At 47.8% G+C, this 13,337-nt stretch overlaps 1 protein-coding gene across 1 annotated transcript in view; it reads left to right on the forward strand.

Annotated features, from left to right (window-relative positions):
• The first annotated feature begins 11,161 nt into the window (after window positions 1-11,161).
• SLC22A3 (solute carrier family 22 member 3) overlaps window positions 11,162-13,337 on the forward strand; it is an 84,277-nt gene continuing 82,101 nt past the window's right edge. The window contains exon 1 of the mRNA XM_039881190.1: window positions 11,162-11,633. Within this exon, the coding sequence (XP_039737124.1) occupies window positions 11,208-11,633 (426 nt within the window). The 5' untranslated portion in view covers window positions 11,162-11,207. The remainder of the gene's footprint in view (window positions 11,634-13,337) is intronic.

A 13,337-nucleotide genomic window follows, 5' to 3' on the forward strand; every position in this document is an offset into this window, starting at 1 on the left:
ATATATATATATTTTTTTTTACAGGAATAACTATGCTGGTGACATACAGCTGTTCCTGATTTCACTTGAGAAGGTAACCCTAGCATTGGCATCTGTAACCAGTGGCGTAGCATGTCGTCCCCGTTCGTGGGCTTGCAAGAACCCCGAGAACCCTGGGTATTTTTGGAGTCAGGAAGGCTTTTAAAGGTGTTTAGAAAGGAGTAAAGGATGGAGGAGTCATTTCCATCCAGTTCCATCCGGTTTTCTCTCCCTCTCTCCTCACTCTATTTAGAATTCATTTTAAAGACAGATTTTGGGAGGTATTTTTAATTCTTTGGGGCTATAGAACTGTGCTTATCAAAGACAGATATTAATGAATCTTTTCACTAGACAGATATTAATGAATCTGTTCTGGAGACACCTGTTCTCAGAAATGCCAGGGGCGATCTGTCTTGCAATGTTTAGGGGGTGAAAATCCTATTTTCTATATTCTTGACCATGTCGATTCAAGAATTCAGTCAGCGGCAATTTACCACCTAGAGCGATAAGGAGGGTCTTTTCTAAGACAGACACGGGAGCCAAAAGGAGTGTGGATGACATCAGCAGTGACACTTGGGTGTTCCTTGGGATTCTGCCCAAGTCCCTCTTGGGCAAACACCCATGAATGTGCAAAGCAGAGCCAGGAATTTGGCAAATTCATCACGAGTGCTGATAAATATATGGACTAGAAATATACAAATATGGAAAGGACTCAGGACCCTGGTTCTAAGCTTAGAATCCTGGGTGTGAATCCCAATGCCCTCTCTTCCTGATGGTTTATTTGTTCTCGTCTGAACTTCAGGCTCTGAGTGAGAAAAAGATCAGCGTGACCAGGTGGGAACACCATCAGCATCAGAATCTAACGGACTCGGACTTGAATTCGGCCATTGCGATCGTCTGTGTGAGTTAACACTCTCCAAACTTTCGTCTTCTCTATTAAAAATAGACACAACAATTTCAGTGAGATGAAGTGTGTAAAACGGTCTGAGACAGTCTAGTTTCTATTCCACTAAACAAGGTAAGAGCTGAGGAAGTAAAAACAAACAAATGCGTATCCCGCCTACAAAAACGAGGTCCGAGAAAGAGGGAGAGAGGGTGGGAAGGACTGGGAGTAAGCGAGAATGTCAAGTCTGGAGACACAGGGTGACAAGGCTCTGAGCTGCCCCCTGAATGAGCAGATGCAAGCATCCGTTAACTTTGAGGCAGTATTATATTTGGGGTACCTTTGCTACTGCAGCCACAGCTACTCTAATATTAATGACTAGAGCTCTGGGGTAGTTGAGAAGCCCAAGGAGAGTTTGTAGAATGGGAAGAGGAGAATGATTTGGGCAGAACCCTGAGGAATGGCCAGGTGTAAGGAGTGGGCAGAGGGCAAGAACCCACCAAGAGGTCTGAGCAGTGGGGTCTCACAGAAGCCAACGGGCACGAAAGTGCCTCAGGAAGGAGGAAGAGTTTGATAACGTTGAAAGTTGCTAGGAAATCAACAAAGCACCAAGTCTTATGGATTCGATTTAGCCAAAAGGAGGTCTCAATGACCTTGTCTTGGTAGTGGTCGTGAAGCAGTGAGCATGAGCTGGATTGCACTGGCCGAGGAGTCGGGGATGCAGGGGAGGCCAAGCCCGCAGCTTTGGCTGAGAAGGAGCGGCCGTGCCCAGGGGAAGACGGTGGCTGTAGGAAGGTGTGCCTCCTGCCTTCGTCCTCCTTTTCCTCTCTTTTTTTTTAATTCTCTTTCCCTTTATTTCTCTCCTTTCCTTCTTTGAGTAGAGACCCAAGCACACTTAAATTCTATTGAGAAAAGAAGTTGAAGAGACAGGCAAATAACTTACTTCCGAAGCTCTCATCTACTGCCCGGATGGCTTTCTCATATAACTGACACATTGCCAATCAGATAACTCCATCTGGATGTCCCTTGGTGCTTGAAGTTCGCCATGCCTGAAAACGATTTCCTCTCTCTTCCCAGTCTCTTGCTTCTTTTACTCTCTTGAATTGCACCGCTCCACAGCCACCCAAGACAGATACCTGAGGGTCACCCTAGACTCCACCTTCTCCCTGCCCCTCCCCCACGCTGTCCTACTGTCTCCGTAATGTCCCTCACATCTGTCAGTCTCTTTCCCCTCCACTGTCACTCCCTGTGGAGCTGCCAGCTTTCTCTCCCCTGAACTACTGGGACAGTCTCCTAAATGGCCACCTTGCCTCTATTCACACATCCTTAAAGGACCTTTCCTCAACTAAGCAACCTCATCTCTCACAGGAATTCTTTTCATGCTGAATCCCAGTAGGGAAAGCTTTGCAGCCTTCCCAATGTGATACGTGGTTTCCCTGCCTTTGCCTGTGTGTTCGTCCTCCTCAGCCTGGTCTGTCTCATTCCCCCGTCTCAGACCCGGTTCGTGGGGTTGTCAGGCTCCCAGGCAGGGCTGACCAGTCCCTCTTTTACGTCTCCAGTGTTCCAGCCTGGCACCTCCGATCCGATGTCATATTTCTCTCTGCCTTCGTACCCAAGAGAGTAAGTTCTTCAAAGGCAGGGATACTGTTTTATCCATCTCTTTACCTCCAGCACCTGGCCCAATAGCAGGACTTAATGAATAAATAAACGAACAAATAAATGAACAAACGACCATGAAGAAGGCAGGGTAAAATGTAATTGCGTGGACATGATTCCCTATCATATTTTTGGGGTTCAGTTCTCTAATTATCCATAAAGCCACTACATCAAAGCCACTTTCCAGGCCACACTCCTCTCATTTATTGTCACACACCTCATGAAAGCATTTGCTGTGATGCCTGTGTTTCCCAAAGTTATGCCACCAGGAAATATCATCCTTTAAGATGGCCTGTGAGAGAAAGACTCCAAGGTCGAAGTCACAACGCCTCCCACATTCCCCTCTCAGAGATAACGTAATGCACTGTGAGGGCTCTGAGAAGTTTTACAGTAAGAAAGCTTAGCTGGCTTGCCCCGTCTTCCCAAACTTACTCGAACCTTTCTTCCTTCAAGTCACGCCTTGAAGTTTTAATATCTCTTAAAGCTGGTCTATGATAGCTTTCAATTTACTAAGACAGCGGGGTTATTGTCACACATCACATTTGTTTCCTATTTGACTCCTATGCGGTGACACTTGGTACCATCTTCTGAAAACAAAATGGCATCTGACACTTTTTACAATAACCGTGACACTTTTTACAATAACCGTTTTCCAAATAAGTGATGTACTTTGAGTTTATGACATGTTTTAGAAACTGATGATTTCCCTCAATTAAGAAAACCTATGTCTATCTAAAAAGTTCCATTTATCTAATGAGGTTTATGTTTTTTTTTTTTGTAGAAAACTTTTTGTTCCACCTGTTTGAAGATTAAACGAAATAAGATATATAAAGCTTATTATTTTGATTTATCAATGGAAACATAAGTAGCTCTCTTTGGGCCTTCGCTCCAAGCTCCTTAAAAAAAGGCAAGAAGTACTTTCCAACGTGTTCTAGATGGTGAGCTTCAAAAACCTGGATCTTCCATGTTTTTAAACTTGAGATTTCAGAGACAGATGCTTAGGGTGTATCTAAAACCTTTTACTTCTTGTTTAAAAATTAAAAGGCACGTCATCATTTAAAAACTCCGTCTGTCTGGCTGATTTCTACAGGTGAGCTTGTAGAGTGTTATGTAATCTTTCTTTAATACCATAATAACACTCTGGACCACCCACGATGTGAGGATAAGGGACCGTGGTGAGTAGGGGGGACCACCCAGCAGTTCATTCATGTAACATCTGGAACAATTGCCATTAGTCATGTTCATTATTATTGCCTTTCCTAAAAGGATGAGATACTCATCTTAAAAACTATTGCAGAGTGGTATTTAAAAGCTCAATTTCACATTTTTTTTCCCAAGCCAACTTTTTAAAATCTTTGGATAAATTCATACTATGAAGAAGGGACTTACCATCTGAAAAGTCATACTTAGAATTCTGTATGATTCCTGGGGTATTTGCGTCATTTCACATGTGACTGAGGATTATGCTAATTGTTTCAGACATCACATCTGCAAAAGAAAACATTTCGACCATAAAATATCCAAGTGGGATGATGTTTGTAAATGTCAGTTTGGCTATCGCTATATCTGGCGTATAAAATGCACTCCATTGAACACACATCTGTCAACAACACAGACCGAAGGTCTTAATTGTGTCTATAGGATACCTGCAAGGACAAGAAGGCATAAATCACACACATACTGCCAAGTTTCCTTTGTAAACTTGTGTTGGCTTCACCTACTTGTGACGGGCAGATCAGAAGCGCATCAGAAAATGTCAGTGGAGCAATAATTAGCAACTGTGTCAGGCGTCTGGGCGCGTTTTGATAACGTGAGATCATAGCTTTCTTGTTCTTGGATGAACAGGAAAGAATGGTTTCTGGAAACCACAGAAGATCTCATTTATTTTTCCTACTTGTATAGGGGGGAAGATATTACGAGAGCAAATCATTACAAAATAGAGGTTCAGGATATATAAATATTCTAAACTGCTCTCCGAATGAGTCTTGCATTTCTCTTAAAATGACACAGAGAGCTGATGGATTATTTGTGGAACATCTCATGAAGTGTCTGGCATTACACTGGGAGATACTTACAAGATAAATACATAATACTCAGAGAAACAAGTAGAGTTCCGGAGGGAGGCATGGGGGAGGTGGGACTGAGTGCAACTTGGAAGTGGAAAGAATTTTGAAAAGTAGCTAACGGTGATAGAACCGTTCTTTTTGTCCAATACTACTCACGCGAAGCACTCAATTTACAGTGTTTCATTTATTTCTCCCTACAGTCCAATGGGTTTAATACTGTTATGTATCCCCAATTTACTAACGAAACTGAGACGCCATGAGAGTGGGTGATGTTTCTCAAACACACAGCAAATAATCTCACACAAAGGCGGAATTGCAAAGCAACTTCCAGAAGCTGACCACTTAACCACCTGTCTGCAATAGCTAGCCATGTTGTTATAAAGACATGGGAATAGATATGAATGTGAGTGTAAGTATCTGTATCTATTAGATGTGGTGTTGGCAGAAGACAGTGATAAGAGAGAATTTTAGAAATGAAAGATTAAGGATGAATCTAGGAACTGGCATGGGTTTGAGGGCGTCAATGAAGATACTTTACTGATTGAAAAGGAGGGCTGACCTTGGGAAGGGTTCGATGGCAGAGAGATGGGTAATGGAAAATCCCAGTGGGCAGGCCAGTGCTAGTATGTGACGGGGAATTTGGGGTGGTATGGAGCTGAGATTCAGGTGTACTGGATGGCCAAATAGGTGGCCACCATAAGTTGTGTTTGTGTTTTGGGCACACAGATAGAATATTTAGGGACAAATGCCCAGGCAAGCCTCCTGATTTGACTGTAGCCCAGGAGACCTGCGGAAAAGAGCTTGAATCTTGGCTATATTTGGGGGTCAAACACATACAGACCTGAGAGATAAACGGGAGGTGGGGAGCAATGAATACCTGGGGACTAAGGCTTGAAAGGAAACCGCATCCATCTCCCCCACCCCAACTCCCACTCAACGAACAGAGGCCCTAGTGAGTGTGAACTAGAGGCTGTAAATCTGCTTTTCCCAGGTTTCAAAAGCCTCCCCAATGTCCGCACCACCATCCTCATTCTACAGTCTCAACCGAGACGAAGCTCAGTCCACGCCAATCACTTCATCTAGTCCCTCCCTGGAGAAACCACGATCTGTTCTAGTTCTGGAACCACCAAGAAGACTTTCGAGTAAGATTTTTGACTACACACTGTTTTCTCCATGTGCTCTAACTTGGGAAAGTAACCCATGAATAAGATGCAATTCTACAGGACACATGAGAGGCCATCCGCCACTACCTTAGAGATTCTTGGAAGGAACAGGAAGGAGAATGCAGAAAACTGTCCAGCTTTTATGTGGGGTACACATAAAAGAGAGCCTCTGGGGAGTCCCAGAAATGCTTGATATGAAAGAAAGATTAAGCATCTTACCCGTGAGGATGAGACTTCCTGTGGGCGTGGCAGGCACAGTGATAGCTGTAGAGATTCACAGAGTTATCTGAAGTGGCTGCGCTTGTGAGCAGAGGCTGGTGATACCCAAGAAAGCCAGGTTATCAAACAAAACCTGTTCTAGTGTGTATTACGGAGCAAGCACACAAACCCCTACACACCATGTGCGATTGCATTTATTAAGCAAAAACTGCAAGTCTTTTGCAGTAAGACCATCAATTAACACCAATAGCTAGAACAATAAAAGAATAGAACAAACACATTTTTTCTTTCTTTTTTTTCTTTTTTTTTTTGTCGTCATAGTCTTCTTATAAGACTTTGGCTTGGGGAAATATGATTGGTCATTATATGAGTAAAAACTTCTCTTTTCGTTTTTTTTCCCATCTAAAGACAAATGCTTATTTGAGAATGTGGCTTTCGTATCACGTGTACTCTACACTAAACCCAGAGTCACACTCGCGAGCACGTGCACGCAGGCAAATGGGCGGGGCTCGAGGACACGTGCGGATGGATTCTCTGGACCTCGGCAGCATTCCCCCAGGTTGGCCTGAAAAACGCTACGGAAGCCCCTGAGTTCTGACGGGGATTCTAAAGGCCGCCGTGCAACTGTGACAAAGGAGGGGCCAGGGCCAAGAGATGGGGCCAGGGCCAGGAGATGGGGCCAGATTCGAGTGCAGGGACTGTCATGTCCTTGAAAGGAAAAGCTCGATGGCAGCCATTTTTTTGGCATGAGTTTTTCAGGACTGGCTGTCATTACGTTTTTTTAAAAGCATAACTTTTTAATTTGAAGTAGTTTAAGACTCACGAGAAGTTGCAAAAATAGTGTGGAGAGTTTCCATGTGCTTTTCTCCTAATTTCCCCAATAACTATATCCTACGTGACCAAAACTGGGACACCGACGTTGGCACAACTCAGGTAGGGCACTTAGACTCAAATTTCACCAGTTATCTTTTTTTTTTTTCCCCCTAAACCAGTATAATGCTTGGGAATTAATAGATGATTTATTTTTCCAGTGTTAAAAATGCTAAAAATCTTTATTTTTGCAAAAAAATCTTCCATTCTGTACTATAAAAATTTAACTGACAATGTTATTTGAGCGAAGACTGAATAGGGTTTTACACTCATACGAATCACTTTAATTTTGGTAAAGATTTTCTTTTATATTTCCAGGATATACTATTTTTGTAGCTAAAAGAATAATTTATGAAATGACGACTTAAAAATTAATCCGAGTCAACATTTTATAATAGTGTACAGGCCTGGGTCCTAGTCCCACCTGTCGCTATAAACTGAATGAAGTCATTTCGGTTGAGTCGCTTGATTTCTTCGGTCCTGAATTACTTGATTGCAAAGTAAGAAGATTAGACTCTATGACTTCTAAAATTTCTTTCAGTTAAAAAAGAATCCCTATGATCCTCCCACGCCAAAAGTTTATGTAGAGATTATTATAGGAAGTATAAAATGGTTTTATTAAAACAAAAACAAAAACAAAAACAAAACAAACCTAGATCTAAAGCAAAATGAAAAAATGCCTTGGACTCACGTGAAAGTCATAGGAAAACTACAAAAGAAAACGCAGCAACGAGGTGGCCTGGACAGCGGAAGCGGGCTGCGTTCCCCACAAGCCACTTAAACCCGAGCGGTGTTTGGACAAGTGATGTCGGCCTTTCCGAGCCTCAGTTTCCCCATCTGCAAAAGGACGATGGTGCCTTGTTAGCGGAGTTCTGAGGAGTAAAAGGTACACAGCAGGTAAAGCACGTGGCAGAGTCCGGGACACAGAGTCTGGTCCGTGAGTGTTAATAGAGACCCTGCATGTCAGGTGTGAAGCGGGTTTGAAGGGAAAGCTGGGAAGGGATGGGGAGTTAGATGGTATGGATGCAAGGGGTGTCGGCATTTTTCTTCATGGGTACCAGCTACTCCAAAGATAACTTAAAGTCTAAAATCTTAGATGCTCCAAGGATAGAGATGGCATCTATTTCAAAAGGATAATAGTATCTGTAATATGTCCCTCCTCAAACAGAAACTAGAAGACAGTGGGTCAGAGAAAGATATTGTATTATCCAATCTAAATCAATCTTAGGGTCTCGCGTTAAGCCATATAATAATGGGAGTATGCTGTAGTTTTTACTACATGCACCTGCTAACGTGAAAAATAGCTACTCCGAATAAAGTAAGAATGAGAGTCTTTCAAACATTCTCAGCCATCTGTTAAAAAACAAAGGAGAATATATGATTCATTTTTTTTCTCAGGCCTGAGCACATGGACCAATTCACTTGCCAAATTTTCTTCAATGGATTTTTGAAAAACAAGTTTCATTTCAGCATTTATTATAGTATTCCCCAAAACACTGCTCTTTTTTTGTGTTTTACAAACAGTGTAATGTCATTATGATGTACGTTGAAAACTTAATATGCGGTGAATACATGTTAATAGCTGGTATAGCCACTCCTAAATGCAATAAAAAATACCAACTATATAAAATTTTAAAGGAAAAAACCCAAACAAATACCTTTTCGAGAAGAGCTAAAGTTAGTATGTTTTACAAGGGTTAAAGGTTATAGGCCAACCGATTCTTACAAACATCCAACAAACGCTGCTTGATCATCTTGCCTAGGTGCGCCGTCCAACAGAACTTCCTGTGGTGATGGAGGCACTCTGTGTCTGCACACTGCGGTGTGCTGACCACTAGCCCATGTGGCTACTGAATACTTGAACCATCGCTCGTGAGGAGCACAGTTTTTCGTTTGACTTAATATTAATTAACTTAAATTTAAGCAGCCATATGTGATGATGGCTACCATATTGGACGGTAAGAATGCTGGAAAGACTCTCATTCTTACTTTGTGGCCTTACACTAGACCCTAAGATTGATTTAGGTTGGCTAATACTCACAGTATCTTTCTCTGACTCACTGTGTTCTAGTTGATTATAATTTGGACTTCCCTAAAGGAAAGTTTCTGTTTTGGAGGAAAGTATTACAGATACTCTCAATGGAAGAATGGAGAAATTGTAGTATGGCCATTCGATAGCACCCTATGAAGCAGAGTAAATAAGCTAGATCGACATTTATCAAGGCTAATAGGTCTCAAAAATATACTGTGGAGGGAAAAAAAGAAGTGGTACAAAAATTTGTAGTTTGGTACATTCATGCAAAGTTCAAAGCACCTCAAGCACTGTATATATTTTGTGTGTAATACTTATGTATTAAAAGGATTAAAATGTGGACAAAATGAATAATAATAACTTGTGATATCTACATCTGGGCAAGAGAGGTGCTGTTCTTTGGGGGGTTCTATCTGGGCTTCCTCTGCCTGCTCCACCCACCACTGGGCCAAGGGTTATACCCACCTGAAGCCCATTCTCCCTTGACCACTCTCTGGGAGACAGTTAAAGCAGAGGAGGAAGCTAGGGACACGTTTGTCTGTATTTGTTATGTTTGGGGGGAGGGGTCGAATAGCAAGGGGGCGGAGCCAGGTGACGTGGAGTGAGGGGTGTCCAGGAGATACTGAGATTCTGAGTCTGGGGTCTGGCAGTGGTTACACCAAAAGGGAGGGCAGGAGGCAGAGCTGGGTGGGAGGAGGACAGGTTGAATCTGGGGTCCAGGGAGCCATTAAGAATATGGACTAGATCCTGGAGCATGAGACAGGTGGATGCAGAAGTCGTAGCTAACTAGGCGAGCCTGTGGCTTTGGTAGCTGAGAAGAAGGAACGAGAGGACAATAAAACTATCCCGCAGCCAGCCCTCCCGCGGGGCCGCACGCCCCCAGGTGTTTCGTCTTACAGGATATCGTCCTCTTCAGGGCAACTCCAAACAGTCAACGGTGTCAACTCAGCCGCAGGTGAGAACACCGGTAACAGCTAACGACAAGGGCACGCGTGCAGCTGGCACTTCCTGGTACTTTATATGTATTAATTCATTCAGTCCTCACAGTGACCGCAGGAGAGTATTAGCCTCATCTGCCAGTCGAGGACATGGGGCTGGCTTAGCTGTTCAACCTCACAAGCTGCTGAGCGGATGAAGCCGGCTCCAAGCTTGGCAGCCCGGAGACCTTGCTTTGGAAGGAGAAAAGCTAAGTCTGGGCTCTATCCGCCTCTCAGGCTTTGAGAAAAGGGAGCTAAGAGTACAAGGCTGTTTTGAGGATGGGGCTGGAGGTCTGGGATGAAGATCTGGAGAAATTCTCAGACGACACCTGCTGAGGTAGAAGCCTCTTGCCCAAGGCAGGGCGAGCACTGTAAGCAGCCGGTGGTCAGCAGTGCCCGAGGCTGCAGATCAGCGTGGCTGTAACCTGAACGCTGGGCAGCCCAGCCGAGGTCAGGGACAGCAGCTCTGAGTCTTTGGGAGCCAGGAAAGAAGTCGAAAACAACTGTTCAGACCAACCGACTGCACCATTTCCTGGCGATTTGGGCAGAGACAGTAGGTCTGAAGGCCCTGGCTAAGGAAACCTGCATGGGCCTGAGGGCCCTTCTCACTTTGAACTTGAGGCCTCTGAGGGAGATGCTTAATCTCTGTGGGCTGCCCAGCTGCCCCTTTGAAAGCGGTGGACAGTCTCTGAGATGCGGCCCAAATCGAACCCCTCGGGGTCTAGCCGTGGGCCACTGTCCCAGGAGCTGGCTGCCTGCCCGAGGTGCTCGGGGCAGCCGCCGCTCCGGGAAGGGACGAGGGTCGGGGTGCGTCTCCCGGGCACAGGCGGGGGACCGGGGCGCGCGCGACGTCGGTGCCCTGGCTGCCCTCGGGACCGCCGAGAGGCCGTGCCCGAGGAGCCCGGGAGCGGCTGGGTGATCCTGGAGCTTTGTTTTTCCCGGAGCCCGCCGCCGGGCGACCGCAGAGCAGGCTGCTTGCTGGCAGGGACCGAATGGAGCTCCGCGCCAGGCCGGAGGCTGTGCCCGTCACTCGCAGTCCCGGGCCGGGTCCCCGGCGCGCGGTGGCGCCCGGCCAGGTCGCGCCGCGCGGTTCCCTCGCCGCGCCCGCTCCCACCCCGGGCTGCTGCGGGCGCCCCCGGACGGGAGGCGGGCGCTGCGGGCGCGGGGCCCGGGGGCCGGCGGGCCGGCGGGCGCTGGCGCGGCGCCCGGGGGCGTGAGGCGGGAGCGCGGGGGCGGGGGCGGCGGCGGCGGCGGCGGCGGGGTGCAGCCGGCGGCCGGCGCGCGCTGCCGGGTCACTCGGAGGCCGGGCGGGCGGCGCGCACCATGCCCTCCTTCGACGAGGCGCTGCAGCGCGCCGGCGAGTTCGGGCGCTTCCAGCGGCGCGTGTTCCTGCTGCTGTGCCTGACCGGCGTCACCTTCGCCTTCCTCTTCGTCGCCGTGGTCTTCCTGGGCCGCCGGCCCGACCACTACTGGTGCCGCGGGCCGAGCGCCGCCGCGCTGGCCGAGCGCTGCGGCTGGAGCGCGGAGGAGGAGTGGAACCGCACGGCGCCCGAGCGCCACGGCCACGGCCGCTGCCAGCGCTTCCTGCTGGAGGCGGCCAACGCCACGGCCACGGCCACGGCCACGGCCGCCGCCGCGGGGCTCAGCTGCGCCGACCCGCTCGCCGCCTTCCCCAACCGCTCGGCGCCGCTCGTGCAGTGCGAGGGCGCCTGGCGCTACGCCCAGGCCCACGCCACCATCGTCAGCCAGGTAAGCGCGCCGCGCCGCGCCAGCGCCGCAGGTGCCCTTCGGGGACCCGCCGGGCTCACCCCGCACTGGCGAGCGCGGCGTCGCGAATGCCGGGGCAGCGACTTCCGCTTACTTCTCTCTGCGCCTGGATGGAGAGAGAGACAGAGAGAGAGGCTTGGGTTTCGGGTGCGAACGAAAAAACTGAGAGGAGTCAAGTTCTGAGACGCCGCGCCCACGCCTCGGCGATCGGGGCATCCGCGCGACGTGCATTATCTGCCATGTGTGTCTGCCCGCTCGTTGGAGTTGGGGGTCCACTGGCCGTAGAGACCTGCAGTCTCTGGAGCGACACTGAGCAGGTCCCAATTGGTTCCAGAGGGCAAAGGAAGGGAGAGACCAGCGTTCGAGGGCAGCGCCGCTTTCTCCAGTTGCCAAATGATTGCCTGAAATGCCAGGGAACAAAGGTCGAGGCCTTTCCGGGAAATGGTTTTAGTAAAGCTGCTTTGGGGCAAAGAGTAACAGCTGGGAGAAGCCGGGAAAGCTGAGGCTTTGGCTGTGTTCATACTTCCCTCCACTGATGAATGACAGGAAGGCATGAGGAGAGGCTGTGGCCTTAACGAGTGGACCCTCCACTTACGGTGGCGGCTGCTGGGGCTCGTGGGGCACTCCCCCATTTCCTTGAGTACGCTCGGGCAGGCAGTGCGTTGCGGGGCTTAGATGGCTCCTCGCCCTTGTCCGCAGTTTGCATGTTCATCTTCCTGAGTTCCAACCGTGGAGACAGCCCCCAACCAGCTGGGTGGCAGGCACGAGCCGTTTTATTGAACTTGGTCTATAATCATAGATGAATTTAATTTTGAAAAAGATGATTGAATGTGCTTAGGCAAACTGGGAAAGAAAAAAAATTGTCTTTATTTTATTTATTGCCATAAATAAAATTCTTAAAGCACCTACTTGACTAATGTGGAAAATAGCAGATTCCGTTAGTGGTGCCTCTTTTGCCTCTGTTAAGGGCATTCTTTGGTCTGGTGACTTCATCTCTCTGAGGCTGGGACTGTAGATCTCTGAGGTCGAGCGTGTTCTGTAATGCCATGTGTGGGTGTGTTAGCACACTGTGTGTGGTCCTCTGCTAAGTGCTCTAGAGATCAAACCCCATGGCTGCTCAGCCAGGCAGTGTGCCCATGCGTATGGGGTGCTTTAATTTCTGTTAAATCTGTGGGCATTGCTGGGGACTGCTTTATAAACTGTGGTGGTCTCGTTGCTGGGGATTTCACAGCTGAGATGGATAGGGCGTGACCTTGGGTAGGAGTGGGAATTACCACTGGGGCTGCCTTTCGAGTCGCATGGTTAGGTGGCTGCTTCTAGTCCATTCAGCACAGCTGCTTAGTGCTCACTTCCCAGGCAAACCAGAAGACCCCTCTTTGAGAGGAGACACCTGAGTTTTGAAGACATGTACACCTCAAACAAAGAACAAACTGAGCCTTAAAAGCAAAATGCACACACACTCAAGTGGGGTTTCCATGAGCGAATGTGATCTGTGGGTGTCAGAGAAAGGAGACTTAAAAAATCTGTAAGTTAGTGCTCAGATACTTTAGAATCACTCTGGGGCTCTGGGGGTTATTCCAAGAAGGGAGGGGTGGTCTTTTGAAGTTCGGTGGCTTCTAAAAGGTAGTATGGAAGGTGGGAGGTCGGGAGACTGGGGTCCTGGCACCGTGCCTCTAGAGAGCTGGA

The sequence above is a fragment of the Pteropus medius genome, unplaced genomic scaffold (assembly GCF_902729225.1).
Source record: "Pteropus medius unplaced genomic scaffold, Ma_sr-lr_union100, whole genome shotgun sequence".
NCBI lineage: Eukaryota > Metazoa > Chordata > Mammalia > Chiroptera > Pteropodidae > Pteropus > Pteropus medius.